General features: G+C 40.7%; 1 protein-coding gene across 6 annotated transcripts in view; it reads right to left on the bottom strand.

Moving 5' to 3' along the window:
* THSD7B (thrombospondin type 1 domain containing 7B) overlaps positions 1-22,023 on the bottom strand; it is a 370,445-nt gene that overhangs the window by 89,642 nt on the left and 258,780 nt on the right. For all 6 annotated transcript variants that reach the window (XM_042808460.1, XM_042808457.1, XM_042808459.1 and 3 more), the window contains 2 exons: positions 16,514-16,708; positions 12,042-12,305 (listed from right to left, as the gene is read on the bottom strand). In XM_042808460.1, the coding sequence (XP_042664394.1) occupies positions 12,042-12,305; positions 16,514-16,708 (459 nt within the window). The remainder of the gene's footprint in view (positions 1-12,041; positions 12,306-16,513; positions 16,709-22,023) is intronic.

A 22,023-nucleotide genomic window follows, 5' to 3' on the forward strand; every position in this document is an offset into this window, starting at 1 on the left:
TGTGCTGCGGATAAGGCAGCCACCGGCCACAACGCACGACCAAAGGCTCCAGAAGCTTGTGAGCCACAAGGGGAACACCTCATCCTAAGCAATCCAGGTCCAAACATTTAAATCCCGCTTCAAGGGAAAATATTATTAACTGCAGGAAGCTAGGGAGAATAAGTCTGGGAGTCTTAAAGTTGCTAACAAATTCAGTTGCATCTGAAAAGGATATAATATTGCCATGTAGAAAATGTTGGGGTTTTTTTTAAGAAGCGAGGATTTGAGAGATTTCATGCATTATTAGTTTGCTAGCTAGGAAATTTAAGAGATAATCTAATGAATACATTCAGTAAATGCACAACCAAAAAACCCAGCAAAAAAAACTTTCACATCAAATATTTTGTAAAGCTCAAATAATGGACCCTTAGCTAATTTATTCCCATTTGCTCTTCTCAACAGAGGCACATGCCCTCGTTATCTCGTAGCAAGCTGCTTATAGATTCTAAATAGACCAGAGAGGACTTGTAAAAAACACTGGCAAGTTTAACTCAACTGTATTGTTATCGAAATTCATCCAAAGGTTGGTTTTACTGCTCAATTTCACAGTCCCTATGAATCCTGATGAGGCAGTTGGGTTGGTGCTGACTTTGCATTACGATTTCTAATTTCTTTTGACTTTGCATTACATTTTCTTCCTTAAAGAACTTGCAAGCTTACACTGAGTTACATACAAACTCTAATAGTTGATAGATTTAATATTTTAACTAAATAAGGAAATCTCCATTAATTAGCACATTCCTTGTAACAGATTGCAGAATGAGCTGAGAACTCTTCCGGAGAAGGGAGACTCATCTGCTGCCTTTTGAGTGCAAATAAATAGTGCAAATAAATAGGACTTCACAGAGTACATTCGTCTTGCAGGGAACTTTCGATGCAGACAGGCAAAAATCCACTGCACAAATCTGTCTGGGCTCCAAAACCAGCTGTTGAAATTATTCCCCTCCTCCTGGTGCTGCTCCCCTGCAGTGAAGGGCTGGACCAGCTGCTTGGGAGCCCTGATGTCTTAAGAAAGTCCTTATTCAAATAAAAAAAAATCATCCCCTGGAATGAACAGTGGCTAGGATAGTAGCTAAGCTGTGTTTTTCTATATACTTTGCTCATCATCCTGCCACTGGGAAAATCATCTGCTTTGTCCAAACAAAACTGAGTAGCTTGCTTTTTCTTTATCAGTGTCCTCATCCTCTGTATCTGGAAACTCATCCCACTGTACTTTATTATTAATTGTTTAGCATATATGTTCTTCAGGCTACTCAATTCATAGTAAAAGCAGATTTTTAAAATGAACCTGATACTATGTTTATTTTTTAGTATTATTATGAGATTTATATAATAACATAAGGCTTTTTTTAAAGGCTGGACAGACTTCCACAATACCTCACGAAGACAAAATTAAATTGTCCACAGACTGTCAAATTCCCCTCTTGCTCCTACATCTGACTTCTCTCAGAGGCCCAATTGCATAGTAGCTCCAAAAATAGATGTACATTGCAGAGCGTTCTGAAGATCAATATAGACTTGGGCAGTTTGGACCAGGCAGGAAGCATCTTCCAGAGCCAAGGGTCCATCCCTGGGAGAAAGCTGCTGCCAAATGTCACCAAAAATATCTGCCCCCATCAGTAAATCATATATGGACTGAAGGTCAGTGGTTTCAGGCTCTGCTGGAGCACACTAAGAAACTCAATTTCAGAGTCTGTGGCCCTCTGCAGAGAGCATCTTTCTGCCAGTTTCTAAAGACACGACGTTAGGCACTGTCAACACAATATGCCACCTCATTTCAGCTGCCAACCTGCGACCCCAGAACACAGACAAGCCTCATTTAGACAACTTCCCTCGGACAATGACGCGACGGTTTCCATTTCACAGAATGGGAAACGCTGATGCATTTCCTTGTGTCCTGATAATTAGCATGCAATGTGCATTATAATACTGCTCTTATTTCAGACAAAATAAACCACCAGATGACTCTGTAGAAGAAAGGGATACAAAGCAATTAGATCCAGGTGCAATTAATATTATCAAGAAAGCTCATAACATGAAAAAAAAATGGTTTTTTTTTTCTTTCCTTTAAACGTACATTCCCAGTATTTAATTTATAAACTCAAGATGTATTACCAAGTATAAGGGCCTCTGTTCAAGAGCAGGTCACGCAAGCACTGAAAAGGCAGGGAGAAGCTTCTGAGCCCGCACCGGCCTCCGCAGCCTCCCTCCCCGCCGTCACGAGAGGCGAGTGACACAGCGACCTCTCAGATCAATACTTTTAAGTCAATATACTGCCTCAATTCCTTCTTGTCTCATGGACGCTAAATGAGAAACCTAACTACACTCTTTAATTATACTGGTGCTGTTTTAAAGATGCCACTAACCATTACCAGCATTAGGAAGATCTGCGAGCACTTTTCCACATGCCAGGTAGCTGCCGTGAGGTCCAGACTGCTCAGATAAGGATTTTCACTCCTGCTATCAGAGGTCACCTTGCTACAGATGCAGGGATGCACAGGCATCCAACCTTCTTAAATAAAGCTGTACTATAAAAACCATCTGATGGAAACAGGACTCTAAGGAAGTGAACAGTCCTGGTTTTCCATTACTTAGGCACAGGGAGAGCAGCCCAACTCATTTAGATGGTGGAAAACCTTGAGATGGCAATAGGACATTTTTGTGACATTAGCAGGCCCCAGCACAGAGTACAGATGAACTGAATTCCTGATAGACTTTTGTTTCAATTTTGCAGCGTGACTTTGAGCACTCTGGTTGTGTAGTTCAATCTCCGCTGCTGGAGGACTTCAATGAATTCGGACAGAAGCAGAAAGCAATGCAATCTTGTTAAATAATGTGGTTTTTAATGGTCACTCCTCCGTGTTACCAAATACAAATGAAATCCAAGATTTCACAGAGGGAATCTCTGTCTGTAGTGAGGGATATCAGAAGTTTTACCAGCCAGACTCCCAGTAGTTTAATTTACACCATCCTCATTTGCAAACCTTGGAAGACAGAGAGATTTCAAAGTATATCTCAGACCCTGGAATACACTAAGGTAGGATAAATTCTCGGTTACCCATCAGTATCATTTTAATCCTTAGAACAGGCCGATCTGAAGTTTAATTTTATCCGCATTTCCTAGTTCAGGCTCATTTCTTCAAATCTTCTAAATTCAGCTGTTGCTATGTTTCTGAGTTGGTCTCCCAAACTCTTTGATCAAGCAGACTACATCAGGCACCTTAAAAGATATCTACTACATGCCCATGTGCCCCTGTCATGCTAAATTTACCTCTGTATGCAGTGCTCCAGCAAACTCAATGCTGCTCAGGCAGTCAGCTCACTTTATTCAGACACTGGCCTATGTGTAAAAACTGGAATTCTTATTTTTGTAGGACTCTTGTTCCATACAAGCAGAAACACGTGATGTTGCTTCTGACAAGCTTCAGTATATGTCAGATGTGAAACCTTTTAACTCTCACTGAAATCCACTAAAACACCACTATGTCCAGCTGCCACAGGGCTCCTCGTCAGCAGTAAAGGTATGTCTTTCCACTTAAAAATTATTTGTCATCCACTTATTTGACAGAAAGTCCTGCTCAACAGAGCTGTATAAAAGGCAATCGGGTTAAAAAACATTGAAAAAACTCCACATAAGACATGAGAGGAATCCTGTGACCTATCACCAGTACATGTCACTTCCCAATACAGGCTGGGAAGTGACACATGCCTCAAAGGGATCATGAAGTTCTCCATGAGCAGGAAAAGTGTAGAGGTATTAACACTAGAGTACATAATTCACAAAAAGGCTTAGGCTAAAACAGTATTTCTTCATACTTCCAATATAACATATTAAATGGAATGGCACATAGGGAGAGAAAAATGTTAATTCTAAATCTGTCTTCGTATGTTAACATTTTATTAGAGTCTTTCTTTATAACAAGCTGTATTTGTGACAAATGCATTCTTAAGGCCAAAGAGATGGGCCACATTTCAGCGGTACCCTTACCGTAGCCTACTGCAGAAATCAGGGCAGTAGATCGCCCAGTGCATTAACTTGCTATCAAAGCTCTCCTAAACCTCTGGTAGACTATTTCTACACTGAGTTACTATTTCTACACAAAAAACCTTCCCAAATCCCATGGAAGAGCTTTAATCAACCTGTCAAAACCAGAGAAAAACTGACTGAGCCTAATAATAGAAACAAAAGGCAAGGACATGAGCAAGGGTGGGCAGAGGTGGTCCGGCAAGTGGAGGCTGACGGTCAAACACAAGAAAGCCTGTTTGAGGTTAGTAAAAAATCATTCCTTCGCGTAGTCTGGTACTGCCGCCTCTTCAAATGGGTCATTTTATGGAATGCGGCAAAAAGCATAAAAGAAATTTTGGAGAAAAGACGTGCTATAAAGATTTATATTTAAAGCCAAGGAGTAACAATAGACATCACTATGACTAAATGCAGCACCTAGAGAGGATGTTGTTCAAACAGCTAATCCTCTATATATTTCCTCATAAGATGCATGCTTGCTTTCTGTAAGAAGATAAAGATCTAGAAGAATGTACATTTCTATGCACTAATGTCCCAGGGGAAATCTTACTTTGCTTTAAATAAGCTTCTATGATATCCAGTTTGACCCATTCAGAAATAACATTTTTGATGGCTGTTTACCTTTGATTCTGTTGCCAGAAAATCACAGAGAACAATAATGTCTGAACAGTTGTCTTGTGATCCAATTTCATTCGATAAATCTTTTAACATCCTGGCCAAATTTTGTTATGACGAATAGATTTTGGAAAAAAAGGAAACAAAAAGATAGGGAATAAATCAATGTTCTTTGAGCACTGTTATGAGAGCAATATGTAAAAATCCTGTAGTCAAACAAGAAATGGAGGGCAGGTCCTTTATGGGCTCTATTTCTGTGCTTACAGCTCCCCTGGCAGCCACAGCTGTAATTAAGGATGTCACTGCACACCCAAGGAGATGTGTGGAAATGTCGGAGAGAGGTCCAGAGGAGAATCCAGCCAGGATTTCAGGGCTAAATTTAGAAGCTATTTAGCTTTGAGATAGTGGAAGAGCAGTCAAAGGTGACAGTGGCTTTGAAGAGTCCTGAAGTGGGGGCACTAAGGGTAGGACAACCCTGTCTGCAGCTGGCAACACCTTTCAGCCACCCGTGATCCAAACCCAGCCTTAATTCCCGTGCCAGAGGATGGGATGGGCAGAAAATAAGGTGAATTTTTAGCTGAAACTTCTTCCTCAGGCAGTCTTTGAAAAGCTTTGTCCTGGTAAGAAATACAGTCATTCTTCTGTAATAAAAAGGCCACAGAGAGATATACAGCAGAGACACACAGGGAAAATCACAGAGAAACAGGAGTATTGTAATATTTAATTAAACTCAAATGCCAAAAGAAGGGTAGGTTAGTCTGAACACAGGGTTATCATTAACTGATGGTGCCAAGACCACCTACTACTCCCACGCTTTTAGGGAGGAGGCAGCATCCCAAGGCTGTCACTTGTGGGGTCTGGAGCTGGGAAGAGGACAGCCTAGGCAGGGTTACCCACTTTCCTTGTAAAAGAAAAGAGGCTGTTAATAAGCCTGTTAATAAGATGTTTGTAGGATGCTGTTTATGGAAGTACAGAAACCACTTAAAACTAAAACTAGTTGGATTCTGGAATTAATGGTTTGTGCTAAAAAGAGATTTTAATATAAAATTTCATTTAGACTAAGATGGAAATGAAATACTTAGGAACACTTTCAAAAACACGGGTGAAACTTCTGTTCAGAAAATTTTCTATTTCTGAAGATTTTTGAAACAAAATGAGGGATTTCTGCAACAATTTCATTCTTCAAAATAAAATTCAGCAGATACGGAAAAATTTATACCACTGTAATTGCCAGAATAGATACACTTACAAAAATAAACAGGCATTTATTTAACATAGGTTTTCCAAGGATTTTTCTCATAAAATGTTACTTTGAAGGAAAGGTAAGTTTGCTGTTAGTCCAGGATAGACTTGGCTCACATTTCTTTAACCTATTAAACTCTGCTTATAGTTTTTTGACCTATACAAATATACTTTTGTAGAATGATTATTAAAATCTAGTGATTAAAAGCTACCTGAAAATAGCTCATTTTCTCCTAAAATGACAGTGCAGGGATTTACACACCATATCGTTTCAGAGCAGATCCTTGTGTTAACTCACAGGTAGGTCATGCAGTGTCTATCAAGCTGGTGGCCAGGATTTTCATGTAAGGGAGCGTAAACCCCAGAGGAACGTCCCTGGTAGAAATGCAGCACTACTCCAGGATGACCTCTCAGAAAATCAAACTTCATGAGACTTGATACTACCTGGTTTTCAGCAGTAGGAGTTGAAATCGTGATCCATGATCTTTGCATACTGTCCTAAATCTCTCAGTGCTGGGGATATGGCTGATCAGGGCAGAAGCAGCGCTGTCATTGCTGTCACACGCTGCCCTGAGGTGCCCCAGAGCAGGAAACATCCCACCAACAACCAAAAAAACTACAGAGTTTTCACGTCACCAAAGTTTTTAACTCTTCCTGGTGCATCTGTTTGCTAATTCTACCTGTTCAGGACTAAAACTGACATTTTCAAGGAGTGATCTTGCCAACAGCATTCCCAGTAGCAGTGTTATGTCAACCTGACTGGGTTGACATAACCTGCAATGACACCCCTGCATCAGCAAGTGCTGGGGAACCCTCTGAACAACCCCAGGTCTCTTAGATTTGTCCACCCACAACTAAACCATGTATAAGAAAACACCTCACTGCTGAGAATAAGGAGGTATGTGAGCATCCCTGCTGTGCCCTTCATAAATTTAGAGATAATTAAAGCTTTTTAAGGTGACTGTAGGTTGAAGCTAACCGCTCTGTGATTTAAAGCCAGGATCTATTTGTCTGTTGTGTCTTTATTCCAGGTTCCTGTTGTTGCGAGCACAGCAGAATTTGAATAGTATGAGCGCTCTTCATAAATTCCTGCTTTCCATAAATTGCCCATTGGATCAAAAGCAAAACCTCTGTGCAAGAGCACAAAAATCTCCAGCCTTTGATTTGGAACAGATGAGGCACCCCATGTTTCTCTAAGATTAAAAAAAACCTGTTGGCACAGCACACAAAAAAGAGAAGCAAAGGAACTACATGAAATAATTCAAAACAAAGGAGGTGGAAATTCAGAAATAGAACAAGGAACTCAGATGACAGATTGAGAAGTGGATGAACTGCAATTAAAAGGATGATTTCATGTCCAAATAGGATGCTCCAAACACCAGTCAGAAAACAGAGACCCTCTGAACTAGTGTTGAGCTGAACCCAGTATAAGCCAGTCTTTTGATGGGAAGACAAATTGAGGCAAATTATTAATTACATTTTTGTAATGTAGTAGAGATAGTTACCTCTATCCGTAATTTCATTAGTGCATTTCCAAATTAAAGGAAGGAAAAGAAGAGTGAACCAAATCTAGGAAAAAAGAATTAGCTCAATTTGGAAACTGCAAGTCACTCATTTCTTGATCTTACTAAATGTGCGATCGAGGAAAATGATGACACTACCAAAATAAAGCAGTAGACTAATCACAAAAGCCAGTCATGAAAAAAAAGCTACAGTGTGCTTTTTCTGGACATCAGAGAAAAGGTTTGGTATAGAAAGGAATAAAATTCAGAGAAGTCTGGGATTTGAATTTTTAAGCTTCTCATATCTAATGATCATGAGTTAACCTAAGATTAAACTGCAATGAGGATTGGTAAATCAGTCAAGCTTACCCACTGCAGCTGACCCAATGTATTCACACAAGCTGTGCTCAGCTGTGCTGGGTTAGGGCAGAGGTCCCTCCAGCCCAGATCTCGGGTCCTGACAAAAGAAACTGTAGACAGCAGGCAAGCCAGTAGTGCATTTCCATTAAGGCACAGCTGGAATGCTTTTGTCTTCCCTGGTTTTGGACCTTGGGATACTCTGCGTGCAGTAACTACACCAATGGGGAGAAAATCCATTTCCTGTTCAGAAGGTATGCTTATAGGGTTAATATATTTGCAGATAACAGTCTTAGAAGAGTTGGAGTCTAGACTGCTGACAAACGTAGATGAATAGGGTTCAATGGTTTTTTGGTTTGTATTTTTTTCCCCCAAGCTGCAAATACAGAATTTCTCACAATACACAGTGTAAGATCAAGGCCTCAGACCCTGAACCCCTCCTGAGTAGTGATTAATTTCTACATTAGACTCAAACTCACAGCATATTCACTTGATAACTATGACACAGTCACATAAGTCACATTGGCACAAGTGAACTAAGCCCTACTGCAGAGGTAAATTCAACAGCCAAGTTTCAGTCAAGGAAAGTGAAAATCATTGCTGCGAGAAGGCAAGAGCCCAGAGTTTGCTCTCTAGAAAAGCTACAACCTGACCTATTCTGTTTCATACCATTTTTATTGTCCTACACCTTCTACTTATGGCATTATCAAGTCTGGGACAAACTTAAATCTACTTCTAAGGTAAAGTTTGCATCCTTACAACTGTCTTTCTACATTTTGTAAAAGTTCTTCAAAAGGACCCAGCAAAGAACTGAGGTCTAAGTCTTAAAACTTCTGACTTCTGTCCTAGTTCAAGGGAAAGGAAGGAAAAGCACTGTCCTGCAAAAGGAAAAGAGCAGGAAACAGAGAGTAGTCAGGAGACCTGAAAGAAATAAAAGGAACATGTTTACCCCCCACATCTCATAAAGCAAGAACAATGCCTAGATATCACAGTGACTGGCATTCAATATATAAGGCGATGGCTTAATTAGCCATAAATATGGTCAGCTAGCAAATGTTAAAAGGTCACCTGATACTAATTGTGAACAAGACAAATGGAGCTGCTTAATAAAAACCTGTCATGAATAATTTCTCAGGGTTTAGCAATTCTCCATGCTTCTGTAATTTGCTCTTCTCTATTATGGTTGAGTAACATTCTGCTAATTATTAATTGGATAATGATTTGTTTCCATCACTAATTCAATAATGTGTTCAGAAGTGCATTATGAAAGCTCCCAGCTCTAGAGACCGTAAATATCAGGCTTATTGTGGTGGGTTGACCCCAGCTGGATGCCAGGTGCCTACCAAAGCCGCTCAGTTACTCCCCTCCTCAGCTGGACAGGGGAGAGGAATTATAACTAAAGTCTTGTGAGTCAAGGTAAGGACAGGGAGATCACTCACCAGTTACTGTCATGGGCAAAACAGGCTCGACTTGGGGAAATTAGTTTAACTTATTACCAATCAAGTCAGAGCAGAATATTGAGAAATAAAACCAAATCTTAAAAAAAACACCTTCCCCCCAACCCTCCCTTCCTCCTGGGCTCAAATTCTCTCCCTCCTCCCCACCAGCAGCAGAAGAGGACAGGGAATGGGGGTGCAGCTCTTCAGAACTGCTCCAGCGTGGGTCCCTCCCACGGGGTGCACCCTCCAGGAGCAGACTGCTCCAGCGTGGGTCCCCCACGGGGTCACAGCTCCTGCCAGAAAACCTGCTCCAGCGTGGGCTCCTCTCTCCACGGGGCCGCAGGTCCTGCCAGGAGCCTGCTCCAGCCTGGGCTTCCCACGGGGTCCCGGCCTCCTTTGGGCACATCCCCCTGCTCTGGCGTGGGGTCCTCCCCGGGCTGCAGGTGGGCATCTGCTCCCCCCTGGACCTCCCTGGGTGCAGGGCACAGCCTGCCTCGCCATGGGCTGCCCCACGGGCTGCAGGGGAATCTCTGCTCCGGCCCCTGCAGCCCCTCCTGCCCCTCCTGCTTCCCGACCTCGGTGTCTGCACGCTTGTTGCTCTCACATATTCTCACTCCTCTCTCCAGCTGCAGAGTTTTCTTTTCCCCCTTCTTAAATACACGATCCCAGAGGTGCTGCCACCGTCGCTGCTGGGCTCGGCCTTGGCCAGCGGCGGGTCCGTCTCGGAGCCGGCTGGCGTTGGCTCCATCGGGCACGGGGGAAGCTGCTGGCAGCTTCTCACAGAAGCCACCTCTGTAGCCCCCGCTAACAAAACCTGGCCGTGCAAACCCAGTACACTTATATTCACTTAACTGCTCTGGTTGGAAGACAGATCCCAAGTGAAGGAAGTGAAGCCTGTGGAGCTTTCTGACTGTTTTGGGGCACTCTATACCCAAAGCCACCAAAATATCCATGTCCTCTGGAGGTGTACAACACTGGGTAGCAATTAGGAGCTTATACATCCTGAGTATTGAACAGGGGTCTGGATGGCAATTAATAGTTCACCTTTACGGCATCTCTTATGGGGCATCCAGAAGGTGGAAACATCTCACCCCTCTTTTACTTCCTACTTCCAAACCTAAAGGTCTTAAGATCACTCTGTAAATGGAGTGCAGGAGGAAGAGGACATGATAGGGCTCTGCTGTACAGTACTGGCCACCCCTCTGGCCTCTGACATGGGTCCTATGTCAAGGCCGTGTTTCAATCATTTCTACTCAGATAAAAAGCTGAAGACAAGAAAGCCAACAATAATCCCCTTGAGGTACCACTCTCTATTACCTCCCTAACAGAAGCTGGACCATTAAATTGCCACATAAATATCACTGACAGAAAACAGGCTTCAAGGTTATTCAGAAAAGCTCCATGCATAGACAACCTCCTCTTTTTAATAGTGATAAAAACCCTGAGTTTTTCAAAAGAGCAAATGATGGCACAGGCAAACCCACCTTTCAAAACCCAACAGCTCCCTTTTTGCAGAAGAAAAGGTAGTGTTGTGGGGGAAAGGTATAGCATTCCTCCTTCATGGGCCACAGAGGCATAATCAATTGGTACAACAGCACATTGTTGAAACACAAACCACGGAAATCTGCTTTATGAATCCGTGCAGCCAGCTGGAACAGCCATCAACAGCTGCGAGAGGAATTCACTCCAGGACTCAATCACTTCATTAGGGTGTTTTTTTTTCCTTTTATTACATGTGGCTCAGGCTTACTGATCCTCATCCTGAAGACCCTCCACAGAGCAACGCCACTTCTTTCTCTGCTCCCTTATATACTCAGGAACATTAATGGTTCCCACTGTATTAATTATGTCTTCCTAAAACATCATTTCTCCCTCTCCCGTCACATATCTCACCATCAGTCTTCTGACCTACTACAGCACGTTTTGTGGTGTCCTAAGTTTCTTGACTGGAAGTCAGAGAGCATTAGTGTTTTGGGAGCAGCATAGGTACAGAATTTGCCCCTAAGATAAGGGCTTCTGTCTGTAAATTGATCAAGCATAATGATTGTGATGAACTGCAAATCATAGAAACTGGGAGAAAATATCCAGATGGAATGACATTTCCTCCTTGCTCTGCTTCTAATTCTGCCCTACCTCTGTTTGATATAAGCTACTTGATTATATGTGAAATATAGTGGACAGAACCACAGCCCAGTGCCCCAGCAAGCAGTGACACTGGAATATACATCTATCAGTTTGAGCTTGAGACTGGCACAAAACTGCAAGGAATGAGATCACTGGCTATGTGCACTTGGCGTGAGCTACAGCAGGTGACATCACAGGGTTTTTGTAATTAAATATGATTGTCTCAAGAAAATTCCCAATTCCTTCATTGAAAAGCATACGAATCTCCAAATTTAGTGAAAAGGAATAAAAATTTATAAACAGGTAAAAGCTGAAGTCGGAGATATCTCCAAAGAAAATGTTAATAGAAATACAGCTTCTCCTTCTCCTAAGCTTACAGTTTCATGAGGTTTTAATACAAATAAAAGAAATCCACCTGGCATTCTGACAGCATAGCCAACTTTAGCCCTCTTCTACTCCATTTCCATTGTAGGAATGTCAGAAGATCCTTATACTGAGGAAAACCTCAGTCTTGAGAGTGATACAAAGATATTAGAAGAACGTTGTACAACACTCATGGCAACCTTGTGAAAGCTGTTCAACCCACCAAGTAAACAGGCATACACCTATGACAGGCTCCAAAATGATCCTCTGAGTGGACAACTGTGCTCAGCACCATGGTTATTTACACGTGTTGTGCGCTTTTTTAAATCTCCTTACCCGAACTGCTACAGCGAGATGGTTCCACGAGTCTGCCGGTCTTATCGTAACAGGCAATAGCTCGCAGTCGGACACCCTCACCACAATCCTTGGCATCTCCTTGGGATCTCATTCCCAACTGCAGCTTAGATGTACCTCCTCCGATAATGCAGTCCGACCAATTTCCATGGGGCTGGGAGGTAAACACCTCACAGGGGCACGGCTCTGTTTCAACTTGAGGATAAACTTCTGTATTCTGGCATTTGTCTCGCTTTCTGCTTCGCCCTGTTCCAACCACAGAAATCTGTTCGTTAGCTTAACATCTGCTACTTTTGATAACAACACGTCATATTATTTATACTTGCATGAATTCAACACATTAGAACCAAGACAATCTGAATGTTAATACCCAGGAACGCTTCCGAATCATCTATTAGCTGTTGCCAGTGCTCTGGAGTGCAAGGACAACGTATTTATCTCCAGGGGCAACCAGAGAACTTGGAAATCTTGTTTTGATGGGCAGGGCAAGGAGCAAAATACAAAGTCTTACTCAAGGAACAGGCTGCCCAGAAAATGCTTTGTAATTTTATATAATATCATCTTTCTCTAATTATCGGATGAAAATACATTGATTGTTTTGTCTCTATTTGCTCGCAATCAATGGTTGCCAGGACAACTTCCAGAGGACTCTACATTAGCCACAACTACTTCTTTGAGGCTACTTTACAAATTAGTTAAAAATGCACTTGGCACACAAACCATACTTTGAAGAAAATGGAAAAGACAATCCTCAGTAAATTATTAGGGCTGCAAAGTATTTCAATGGTTACATAAAGTTTAACATTTTCTTTTGCTCTATTCCTTCAACAGGTTTTAAAATAAGGCTCTTTCCACAGCTTCAGGAAGCAGCAGCATTCAAATAAACCTGTGGAACAGCTCTGTGCAAATGCACTCTCCGTGCCCTGTTCCTGGAGGACTTCTAGGCATGAGAAGAGGTCCCCAGTACAAGAAGAGATAACGTAAAGAGAATTCATGCTCCCTGTATGCCTACAACTGCTCAAGGGAACAAAGGTCTGTATACAGCCTCTAAAGATAAAATCAATGCTTTGCTTGGCATGGGTTAGCCAATGTGACATGGCGCAATCTTTGTGCTGGCTGAGCTCAGGAACATCTTCGCATTTGGCATCTGCACAGAAGGGGGAATTTCATTTTCACTAACAAACTGCATCAGTAGCCCATCCTCAAAATGTTCCTTGGGGATCTTGGATGCATTAAAAATACTTCTGCAAAAAGTTTTTAAAGCTTTGATCCCAAAAGAAACTTTTTCTCTTTGGTATTGCACACAAGATATTAAAACCCAAAAATAAGTTATATAATCCAACAACCCTCTTTCTAGTCTGGAACCAAGAATCATTTTACCACGCATTGTAGGAGCACAAGCTGGCTGTTGTCAATAGCTGTTTGCATAAAAACATGTACCTCCAAAGAAAAGGGCACTGATTGCAGACCCTTAATATCATTGTCCTTCAAGCTCCAGATCTTCAAAATTGTATTTTCAGAGTTCAGGGGAATGTAAAGTTTGCCAGCACAAAGGGATAATAAACACAAAGAAATGAAATAGTGCTGGCATCTTTATATTTTTGTGTATATCTCTCTATATATACACTTTATTTTTTTATGTATATATATGCATTTATGAGCAAATTTGGGTAAGGTATAAGAAAGACAACTTCGCATACTTCAAGGGAAGTCTTTTAAAAGGCTTTAAATAGATTGAGAGCTCTCTAGCAGCATTTCTCTATTCTCTAGTTTGTGGCTAGAAGCCACAAACTCAGTGTATGTTCTGCATTCTATTAGCAAACATGGGAATTTGGGAGTTGCCCATGTTTTGCCATTATTACATGAAGCACATCAGATACAGGTAAGGTTGAGGTTGTTACTAATCTCACACTTATACAACACTTTTTTTCCAGCTTGCCCTGCCATCTGTTTTGTAGGAATCTTCCCTCTAGTGAAGTTGCTATGAAATCTCTATTTTGAGGGCAAAAGTGACATTCATTCCATACTTTTCACAAAGAAGTAGTTTTGGAATTAGTGATGGTGGACTTTTATCATCTTCACAGACTGCTTTAGCAATTACTATTAAAAATACCACTGCCAAGATTTTCAAGGACATGAATGCTTTGATTAAATAGTAATTTCTTTTTAAAAATAAATTTCTGAACACTAACAAATATTCTATACATTCAATATTATCAGGTAGTACACACTGTACATAAAAATTGTAAAAAACATTAAAAATATACCTTCCTACAGAAAATGCATTGTATCCATAGTGCTGTGAATTAACTGACTGTATTAATTAAGACTTATCTAAAAACTCTGTTTTCATTATGATGACTTTGAATTTTGATATGTTCTGTAATACGTCTTTTGCTTCTTAAGTAATGACTAATTTCATATGTAGAGTCTATGATTACTTACAAAGTGCAATGAGTAATACTATTAGAAACTGAGTAGGAGGCAAGCAAATACTTAGCAAACAATTAGCAGATTCCCACTAAATGACATTGTTAATGAACTCTTATAATGAAGCCAAAGCATTCACTTGAGCACAGACACACACTGTGTTGAACAAGAAGGTACAACTCATGCATTCTTACAGAAGAGTGAAATACAAATGGATAAAGGAGTCTTAACAGCATGCAGGACTCCCCAAGCAGCACTTTCCTTAAAGCTCTGGATTGAATTCACATGGATGAAATTTTTTCAAGACTTTTGGCCGGCTCCAGTTTTCATGAAGCTTTATGCAAAGACAGGTCAAACACTAATCTCATCGACTTCCCCTTTTACACTGTGGTAAAACCAAAACCGATGTCTGATTTGGTCCTTCCTCGCTGCTCTCTGCAGCGCTGTGCTGTCCCCACCCCAGCACCACCCGCTGCACATTCACCACTTGCTTTTTAGGACACCTTTTCTGGGAGCAGGCTGAGACCATGAGCTCCTTCCCAGCAGGGAGGGAACTCAGCAAGGTCTCCTGGGAGGGCCAGATGGTGTTTGGTGACAACCACGGTGTGGGTGAGGAGACAAGCCATCAAAACCTGAGTGTCAGAAGCCATTTTTGGCCCGCTTACTTGAAGGGATCTATGTCTGATGTATAACGGGAAAAAAAAAAAAGGGGATAGGTAGGACCACACTCTTTTGTAGCTGTCACAGATGTTCATAAAGAAAATTCAGATTTAAAATGACCTGGAAGTAAGTATTCACTTAATTCTTACATATTTTCCGTAAGAGCAGGCACCCATTATTCTGATAGGGATGAAGGATTTCTTCTACTATAAACACATGCATTGATATAGAGAACTTTTTAGAATACGTTCTTTGGCAGAAAAAATAGAGCACTGTATAATAATTATTTTCATGTAAAAGAGAAATCTTTATCCTTTAATGAGCCATACTGACAAAAGGCAGCTTGAAGCCATTATGGCCATATACTGTAACCATTAGTTAGTAAAAATATGGTTCACTCCAGCGGTAACAAGCTGAACAACAAGATAGCCGTACAAGTGAGTCTAGAAGAAAGAAGCAGTGGCAGCCACCATACTTTGCTGCCATTCAGTTCCCAGGCATTAACACAGTAGATATTTTTACAGCAATGTTAGTATTTTACTCCATAGTAGAAGTCTTTGAAGCTTCACCTCTATTAATGGAGCAAACTCAAACCAGCTATACCATAGCTCTCAAACACAACACAGAAATACAAAAAGATGTGAGTGTTAGGGATAACAATAACAGTAAATTTCTTGTAAATCTTCTGAAAACAGTATAATTCATTCTGATTTGATTTAGCTATGGGGGGGGGGGGGGGGGAGGAAGACAACTCCTAACAAAAAAACAGCTCCAAACTATTAAAGTTATAGGGTTTTAAATCTTTTCAGTTCAGTCAGCATTCAAATAACACAATAACAAACCACAACAGCAAGTATGGGAGACTGTTCCGTGAAATGGTTTGAACTAGAGTGTTTAATGAATATATATATAAAAGATCAAACAAAACTGTTTTAACGATATTGTTTTTTCTTTATTCATGGTATTAATTTGCCCTGTTGAATTATTGGATTCTGCTAAGCACAAAACTCCCAGCTTTAAACTTCATGCAGATTGAACACTCTTACACAGAAAATCACACTGATTTTTATTCTTTATACATATTTGCTGCATGCTTCCCAGATTAATAGGTCAGATAAACTTGCACAATGCATCGTCACTGTTTTATTTGGTTTTTCTCTAAAAATGGCTTTCCACTACTGAGTTTTTCTGCACGATTCTCATACTGAAATGCATGTCATTAAGCAGGCAATGATCAGTATCAAAGCAAAATCAGTTAAGAATGATCACTATTCTGTCTGGATTTTCCCAACATCAGCCCACCAACATCTGAGAAGCATTATTCACAAGTATCACTGTCAGATAAATATTATGAAAGGTTATACCTGTGAGTGATCGTCTCCTACTTCTGGTTGATTCACAGTCAAACGAACATGCTGTAAATTTAGACCAGGGGGTAAATGTGCAGTCATCTTTGCAGGGAACGAGACACTCCTGTACAAGAGTCGGCATAGCTCCTGCCCACCGCATGCAGTCACCAACATCGGCAGAGTCATCGTACTCCGACAAGCATGTAACAGCTGAAAAGTAGAGAGGCACAGAAATCTTTATGTTTTATATATATATATTGTATTATACTCTATGCAGCCTGTACTTGTGTTTTATGTGAGATTCACTCTCGTGGGTTAATAGGATAAAGCTGATTTATTTGTAGGTCATTATTCTCACGTCACTCAAAGATGTGCTAGAAGCTTCACAAAACCATAAAGACACATTCTTATTTGAGCAGTGTGTTATCTAAATGATGATATAAATTCAACATTCTCAAGGAGGCAGTCATTTTAAGGGTTGGGGCAACAGTTTAACCAATGATACATTGTACAACCAAACAAGAAAAGATATAACGCTGCAGCTATGTGCCATAAAAGATATTTGGTAGAGGCCAGGACTCCCAAGCTGTGATGCACACACTACCCATGGAATTGAAATGGCTTCAAAGTGGAAAAAGAAAAATTAAAAGATAAAAAGAAAGCTTCCTTCTCCAAAACTGCCATCTTTTCCATGTTTCAGATGAAGGGATCAACTTTCGCATAGATAGTGGCAACCTCTGCCCTGTCTGAGCAGCAGAAGCTACAGCTAAATGTTTCTTGCAGCAAGGTGTCAACACCAAGTCTCCCTGCTCCAAACTGAGTTCCCTAAATACTGTGCTACCCCTTGTGCTCTCCCACTCTCTGTCCATCTGAACCTCTGATTCCCTTGCACAAATGGAGATGTTTAGGAGGAAGAGCACGAGTATTCAGCCTGCAGCCATGACAGAAAGGGGCCGCAGCCACTTCATTTTACTGGAAGCCTGCTTTTACGGTGCACAGTAGCTTGCTATAAGAACATTACTGAATGGATCCACTAACAGAAAAAACACAAAACCCAACTGCTCTGCAGGTCTCGGCTGAGGACAGCGTCACTCTGCCGAGCTCCAGCCGACCTGAAGTGCCTTCGCGCGCAGACTGAGCTTCGCCTTCACACACAGCACGGCCAAGGCTGCAGCTCACATTCCACTGCGATGCATTTCTGTGGTTCCCTGCCCAAAGCTTTACCAGGTCTCTAAGACTGGGCCATGGCAACAGGAAACAACAGGCACGGGGCCAGGCTGGGGCTGAGCTCTCTGAATTGGAATGTAGATGCCTTTGGGGCCGGGAGAGAGTCAAACGGGGGTTTGCAAGAGCACAGCACAGGACTTAGATGCACGGATTTCCCCCCAGTTTTATTTTAGGTCAATGCCCTTTTCCTTCAACACCTCTGTCCTTTTCTGGACTGTAATTATTAATTTTTCAGGGTGGATAATGGCACTGTATAGGCATGATGGGGGACAAAAGTATTAATGTATAAATCTGAGTCACAGGAAGCCCATAATAAAACTTGCTAAAGTTTCAGTGAATTAATAATAAGTAATTATAATAAATAAAAATAGCCTGCACATTATGGAGTCTTTCATTTCATTAATAATAATTAATTCTTACAAAATCTCCAAGATTATAGGCTATTTATATCCTACATTGTAGGCTAACCAAAGTAAAGATAGGTCATGACTTGATTAAGGTAATAAAGTCAGGAACAGAGTTAGGAATTGAATTTGGCCCCAAGAGTTTAGTCATGTCAGGCTCTGATTTCAGGGAAGTCCACACACTGTACCATAAAGCTACAGAAGATGAAATGTTTTAATCCAGATTTCATTATTTAACTTTAACAACCTATGATATTGTTTTATGGAGATTCCTAAATAATTTAGGTTTTTGAGGCTGCATATATTTTCCTTGTTGCCAGCACTTAATGTAACTAGGCGTGCATGAAGAAAAAGGGGAAAATAACTCTCTGCTTTCTTACAGTTAAAGGATTTACTGGAGTGTAACTTTGCAATGAATACACATTATTTTTGCTTTTTAAATACAGTACTGTATGGGAGCAAGGGATGGGTTGTCAAGCACCTGAAAATAAAAAAATATCTTATGAAAATGTAATTAGATTTCTAAGGAAAAAAATCAGCATTTTGAAGAGCATGCAAAAGGCAAGCAATTGTTAAAAGTCTCTAGACTCAAGTGACAGTAAATCAGCATATTAATAACTACCTCTAAATTGCTGATCCTTGCCCTTCACTTTCAATCCTTGTGACCCTTCCTATCTCAGCTCCAGCAGTCAGAAACTCGGAGACATTCCCCTTCTCAATTACGAGAGCGCAAGGACAGAGGTCACCACTCTGTACGGGAAAGCGGGGTAATTGCCCTCTTTGGGAAGGTTAAACAAGTAATAGACTCTGATGCCCAAGGTCTGCGTAGCCTCATTACCTTCAGCAAGGACACCAAGGGTTTGGCAACACAAACGTGTCCACGTGAAGTATGGCCAAGTGTATGCAAACCACCTCCTCAGCATCGCTACAACCACTAGCGTCTGCAGGGAAGCGAACAATATCCTGCACTGCCAGCCCCACGAAGTGATATTTGCAATTGCATAATAAACCATCATGTTGTAATGTTTACTACTATCTGACGGAAGACCACAATTCATTCCAGACATTTATTAATGGCAACACAAGCGAGGGAACTTCTAAATATCGATGTTAAGCCAGACGTTTCATGCTGCAATGAGTTATTATCTAATGGCCCCATCTTCTGCATAAACGTCCTTAATTTTAAGCATACAAATAATTCACTGAGTTCACTGAGCCTATCAAGATGCTAAAAGCGATGGATATACGAGGATATATGAAATCAGGGCAAATATTTGACAGAGATCATGGAGCTCGAAGAAATTAGTGGCAATAGTAAACATGGGTAGAGGAAAGTTAAATTAAAACAACAAATAATATATCCTATTATACATGTATAAGCATGGAGAAAAGGAGGAGTTAAAAATAATAAAATATAATGGATAGTCTAGTAAAAGACACAAGACCTAAAGGAGGAAAGGAAGAGGATCTCCTGTGAGGTGATTAGGGACAGGCAGTTGGTTGAAAATACAGAATTAATTCTCTACTTTAGGAATTTTTTAAGTGCAGATCCTGGTAACTCAGTCTGGACATTCCCAACAGAGCAACAAAGCCTCAGTGTCAGTAAGGAAAGAAGGCAGTGGCCAAAGAGCAAGGAATCCAAAAAGCTTTTTTTGATGCTTAAAATACTACCTAAAGAGCAAACATTCCACTTGCTTCCCACTCTCCTGGACTTCCGCACTTACCAATGCCAGCAGTGTTGTTACAAGCTGGTGGGCCCCCATGAGCCCCTCTTTGGTGACCCAACTGGCAGTTTCATCACTTTTACATGCCCAAAATAAAACGCCAGCCATGAACATCTGGTACCCTTACGCACCAAAAACGCACACCTCCTTAAGATTGGCCTAAGCAGCACAGTGCATTTCAGTCACATTAGGAGGCAATTCATTTCCACTGAAGAGTCTGCAAGTTTCTTCAAAAACAATGCCAATGTATGGATTCTTCAGTTTGAGTTCCCTTCAAAAGCCTGAGCGTAATGGGCCTGATCTTTACAGCATGTCAGTCATAAGAAATGGCAGGATTTCTGCCACATGCTTACAAATATGCTTGAGGTGCGCAGCACAAACTGCTAAAATAAATTCAGTAATAAAACAAAAGCCCATTAGGGCATTTTAATGGATTGAGAAGGGCCAGACAGGAAGCAGCAGAGCTGACGGATCCACTCTAGTGGATTGTTCAGGAACCAGTCACCTCATTTCTGCCTGTTGCAAACTTATTTCCCAGTTAAGTTAGCTTTAACCTTTAAGAGAAAAATATTTTCAAATACAAGCCACTTCTGGAAGTAAAATAAGACAAATTTGTTTTCAGTGGACCTTCAGGAAAGTTAGTAAAATTATTTATCCTCAGTGGTTTCAAACTACTGATTGGTTTGGTTCATATGTGGTTTATGTTGCATAAAAAATATTTCCCTGTAATTCTCAGTTCTGTCACAATGGTTTTAAATAAACTCATACCACAAAGCTATTTCTACTATGTCAACATCTCATCGGTGGCTTTTTTAAGCAGGATACCACCGGAGGGCAAATGCAGTCCATTTGCAGCCCTATGCACTGTGAAAAAGATCACATATTAATGATAAATCCCTCCTAGACATAATGTGTGATTTCTACTGTCTCTGCAGCATTTAAAATGGACACAAACATATGAATAGAAAGAACTAATAACAGGACACTGCCAGATAAAGGGTTTCAAATTATAATATTGATTCCCACAAAGAGGGGAAATGCAGGATTTCCTTTTGAACTCCTGCTATTATTTCTTATTACCACCAGTCTATGCCACCAAACTGGAATTAAACACTAGGGGCCAAACTGCAGGATGACAATTTAATGCAGTTCTGTTGATATAAAACAACAGCTGGCACAAAAAAGAAAAAAGTACACCTTCTCTTGTAATAATATAAACAAGATCGTTAACTAAACTGAAAGGTATTCAGGTTTAAAATGCTAAAAGAAAATACCTTTTTTTCAGGGAAGGGCTGGAACTGTTTAACAGAGAGTGTGGACACACCTGTTAAGGTGCCAAGAAAAGTTAGTGATTAATATGATCGATGAAAATAGCTGCAGATGCAACCACTTTGCTTCAAGGCATAAGTCAAGTGTTAAATGCACAGCCTGGGGAGGAAACTTCTCTTTCTGCTGGTATGCCATCCTATCAGGATACCCAACAAGGACTGCTAACGGGATATTCAATATAACAGAGTCTGTCTTCTGGTTTTATATTTACATCCACAAGAGTATGTTTGAATACCCTCATCTTAGCATACGGCACACAGAAGCATATGGAAGCTATATTCTTTAACTACATTTCTCTTAAATTAAAAGTAAATAGCAGACACTTCTATAAACTTTTACATGGTGAAATCAAATGTTTGCATGCTGTAAAGTTGCAGAGACACTGAATGCGTCCTTAGATGATGTTACATCTCCACCAAAGAAGCATGCCAGCATCAAACTGGAGAGTTCAAGTGCTCTCAGTAGGTGCACGCCTGACTTAAGAGCACTACAGATGGTCCTAACAAAAGGAATGTATTGAGAAAGAAATATTATAGGTATAGCATTGCATCCAGTAAGTAAAGATAACATAAATATAGTTCCTCTTAAGTACAAATCCAATTACAGACAGTCTTGGTAATCATATTCATTTGCCAAAGTTATAATCAATTCTCCTTTAAAAATGCATTTCAACAGTTTCCAAAGGGTAAAAAGCTGAAGAGTGAGAATATCAACTACCAACCAGTAAAATTATATTGTACCATGGCACTTCAATTTGGTAAACCTAAATTAGTGGTTTCAAAACTCTGGAATTAAATGTCATTAGAACATCTGAACACAATGACTGATAATTCCAGGAAGG

The sequence above is a fragment of the Tyto alba genome, unplaced genomic scaffold (genome assembly GCF_018691265.1).
Source record: "Tyto alba isolate M040663 unplaced genomic scaffold, T.alba_DEE_v4.0 Super-Scaffold_7, whole genome shotgun sequence".
Taxonomy (NCBI): domain Eukaryota; kingdom Metazoa; phylum Chordata; class Aves; order Strigiformes; family Tytonidae; genus Tyto; species Tyto alba.